Genomic DNA, 2,514 nt, shown 5'->3' with positions numbered 1-2,514 from the left:
TGGCTTGGGGGCAGCCCCACGGGGACCCCAGCCCCACCCCGAGGTGTCTGCCGGGGAGGGCTGGGCAGCGGCGGGGGATCAGCCCCATCCCCAGAGGAAAAAGCGTCGGTGCAGGGAGGGGAGATGCTGACTTGTTCCGTGGTTTCTCCTCTGCTCGGCCCCTCTTCTCCTTCTGGTTCGGTTTCCTTGACAACTCCGAGGGCTGCTTCTTCGCCGGCTTCTTTACCTTGGAGGAGAGAACAATGCGGGCGAGAGCGGCAGAGCCCTCCCGGCTGTGGGAGGGAGACGGTGGCCCCGGCTGGGGGCGATCCAGCACCCATCACACCGCTGCTGCGGGTCGGTTTGGGTGCAGGGGATCCCCACAGGGGATGGAAAAGGCCTCAGGGTGCAGCAGAAAAGAAAATATCCTGGTAGCTCCAGCACCCAACCCAGCCTGCAGTACACCACTGGCAGACCCATGCGTCCTTCCAGACCTGAAAAATCTTTGGGCTGTTTTCCCAGCTCCCCCTCCACAGGGGAGAACCCCCCAGGCTAAGAGGGCAATGTGGCCGCTGACCACGGGCAGTGCGGTTCCTCAGAACCCCCTCCCCTTCCCCGTGCTTCAGCCAAATCCGTCTGACGCTCCCCCAGGCTCCAGAGAGGGCAGCGGAGGAAATTCCATGATTTTGGCAGGAGGGAAAGCATCACAGAGACGCGAGACTCCCAGCCAGGGGAAGAGCTCCCGTGTACAAGGTGTGGATCTGCTGCGTGGGCAACCTCAGCGTAATGCAAGACCCAAAACAGGTCCCTACCGCTCCTGGAGGTCCCCACTGACCTGGCAGGGAGAGGACGGGCTGCCTGGCTGTCCCCAGGTCCCCATGGCTCTGTACTCACCTCTTTCTCCATCTCCAATTCAGAGTCTGAGGAGGACGGCGCCTTGGCTCGACCTTTCCGGCCCTTTTTGGCCACTTCATCCTCTGCACTGCTATCCGAGTCCGAGTGCGCCTCCTCGCCCTTCTCCGCTTTCTCCTTCCTCTTCTCTTTCTCCTCCTTCTCCTGCTCCCGGAGTCTCCGGATCTCTTCCTCCTGCTCCCTCTTCCTCTTCTCCTCCAGCTCCCGCCGTCGTTCTTCGTCTCGCCTCTTCCACTCGCTGATACGATCCACGTCGCTGTCACTGTCACTGCAAAGAACGGAGCGCGTTGGGACCCCTTGTGCTGAGGGGTGACCCTCCAGCCCTGCCCCGAGGGTGATGGTGTCCCAGCCGATCTCACCTGTCACTGCTGGAGCTGGTGGGGACACGCTCGGGTTTCGGTTTCCTGCCGCGAGGCTTGGGAGGGGGTTTCTCAGCTGCAAGACAACGGGGAGATGGTCAGCAGGAGCCTTTGTTGTTCCTCTGATAAAACATCCCCAGATCAGGGCCGGGGGCTTGAACAGAAGGTGTCCACAAGAGAAGGGGACCCCAAAAGCTCAGGAACCCCCACCCTCAGATGCTCTCCAGCCCCCTGAGGAAGCCAGCAGTGGCAGAAGCAGGTTCCTTGGCGTTACCTGGCTTCCTGCCCCGCGGAGCCTTCTTCACAGACACATCCGAGTCCGAATCGGAGTTGGAGTCCGACTTGGTCATGTTGACAGTTGCGTTCCCCATTTCCGAATCCGAATCCACTTTGGAGTCTGAGTCGGAGCCAGATTCCACCTTCTGCAGGCACAGATTCGGGGGGGTGGCAGTGTACCCCAAAACACAGCAGCAGGGGCCACAACCGGGTCCCCGAGGTATCAGCAAGGTGCTGAACCTCCACCCAGCCCCTGGCAGAGCCCCACATCCTCCCAGCCCTGCTCCAGGCAGCACAGACCCCTCCCGCTGCACTGTGGACTCGGGGTCTTTTACCTTCTTCTTCCTCCCGCCTGCCGGCATCCTCCGGGGAGCCCTGGCCACTGGCTTCTTCTCGGGAGTGAAGTCCTGGAGGAAAACACAGAGATGAAGAGATGGGGAACAGTCTCACAATGGTTTCAGAAGCCTGTCAGGTTCCCTCAAGCTGCTGCCCCCCCCAGACAGTGATGTTCTTCCTCCAGCCCCTTCCCCATCACCCTGCCACCCTCCAGACAAGCATACCCTGAACCCCTCTCACCTGATCGCTGTTTTTTTCTGACTCAGAAGACGTTTCCGAGTTCTCCTCTTCCGTCAGGGATGGGCTGCCCTGATCCAGGTCACTGGAGGATTTCCGAGGCCGTTTTGCCACCGGCATCTGATATCCGAGAAGTGACAACGTGAGAGAAGCCCACTCCCCTCCACCCAACCCACAACCGAATGCCAGCGCTCAAGGGGAAGGGGCTTTGCCCAAATCCTTCCAACCGGCCCTGCAAGAGCCGCCACGTGCAATCAGAATAGATCTGCAGCTCTGGCTTCTCCAGGACTTGGCCATCCCACCACCTCAAAGACAACCTGAGAGCTGCAAGACCCTCAAACATGCCCTGAACCCCCCCAGATCCCACTGCAGAATCCAGAGGGAGTTTGTTTCTTCACTCGCTCCAGCCACGGTG

At 60.5% G+C, this 2,514-nt stretch overlaps 1 protein-coding gene across 1 annotated transcript in view; it reads right to left on the bottom strand.

Moving 5' to 3' along the window:
- Positions 1 to 2,514, bottom strand: part of LOC104464492 (hepatoma-derived growth factor-related protein 2) — a gene marked incomplete at both ends in the record, with an annotated part of 6,207 nt that overhangs the window by 1,438 nt on the left and 2,255 nt on the right. The window contains 6 exons of the mRNA XM_010077212.1: positions 132 to 226; positions 874 to 1,159; positions 1,251 to 1,326; positions 1,525 to 1,672; positions 1,862 to 1,933; positions 2,103 to 2,219. Of these exons, the coding sequence (XP_010075514.1) occupies positions 132 to 226; positions 874 to 1,159; positions 1,251 to 1,326; positions 1,525 to 1,672; positions 1,862 to 1,933; positions 2,103 to 2,219 (794 nt within the window). The remainder of the gene's footprint in view (positions 1 to 131; positions 227 to 873; positions 1,160 to 1,250; positions 1,327 to 1,524; positions 1,673 to 1,861; positions 1,934 to 2,102; positions 2,220 to 2,514) is intronic.

Source organism: Pterocles gutturalis, unplaced genomic scaffold (assembly GCF_000699245.1).
Source record: "Pterocles gutturalis isolate BGI_N339 unplaced genomic scaffold, ASM69924v1 scaffold28388, whole genome shotgun sequence".
Lineage (NCBI taxonomy): Eukaryota > Metazoa > Chordata > Aves > Pterocliformes > Pteroclidae > Pterocles > Pterocles gutturalis.
The sequence above is the reverse complement of the archived record's forward strand: the minus strand, read 5'-3'. Positions and strand labels throughout refer to the sequence as shown.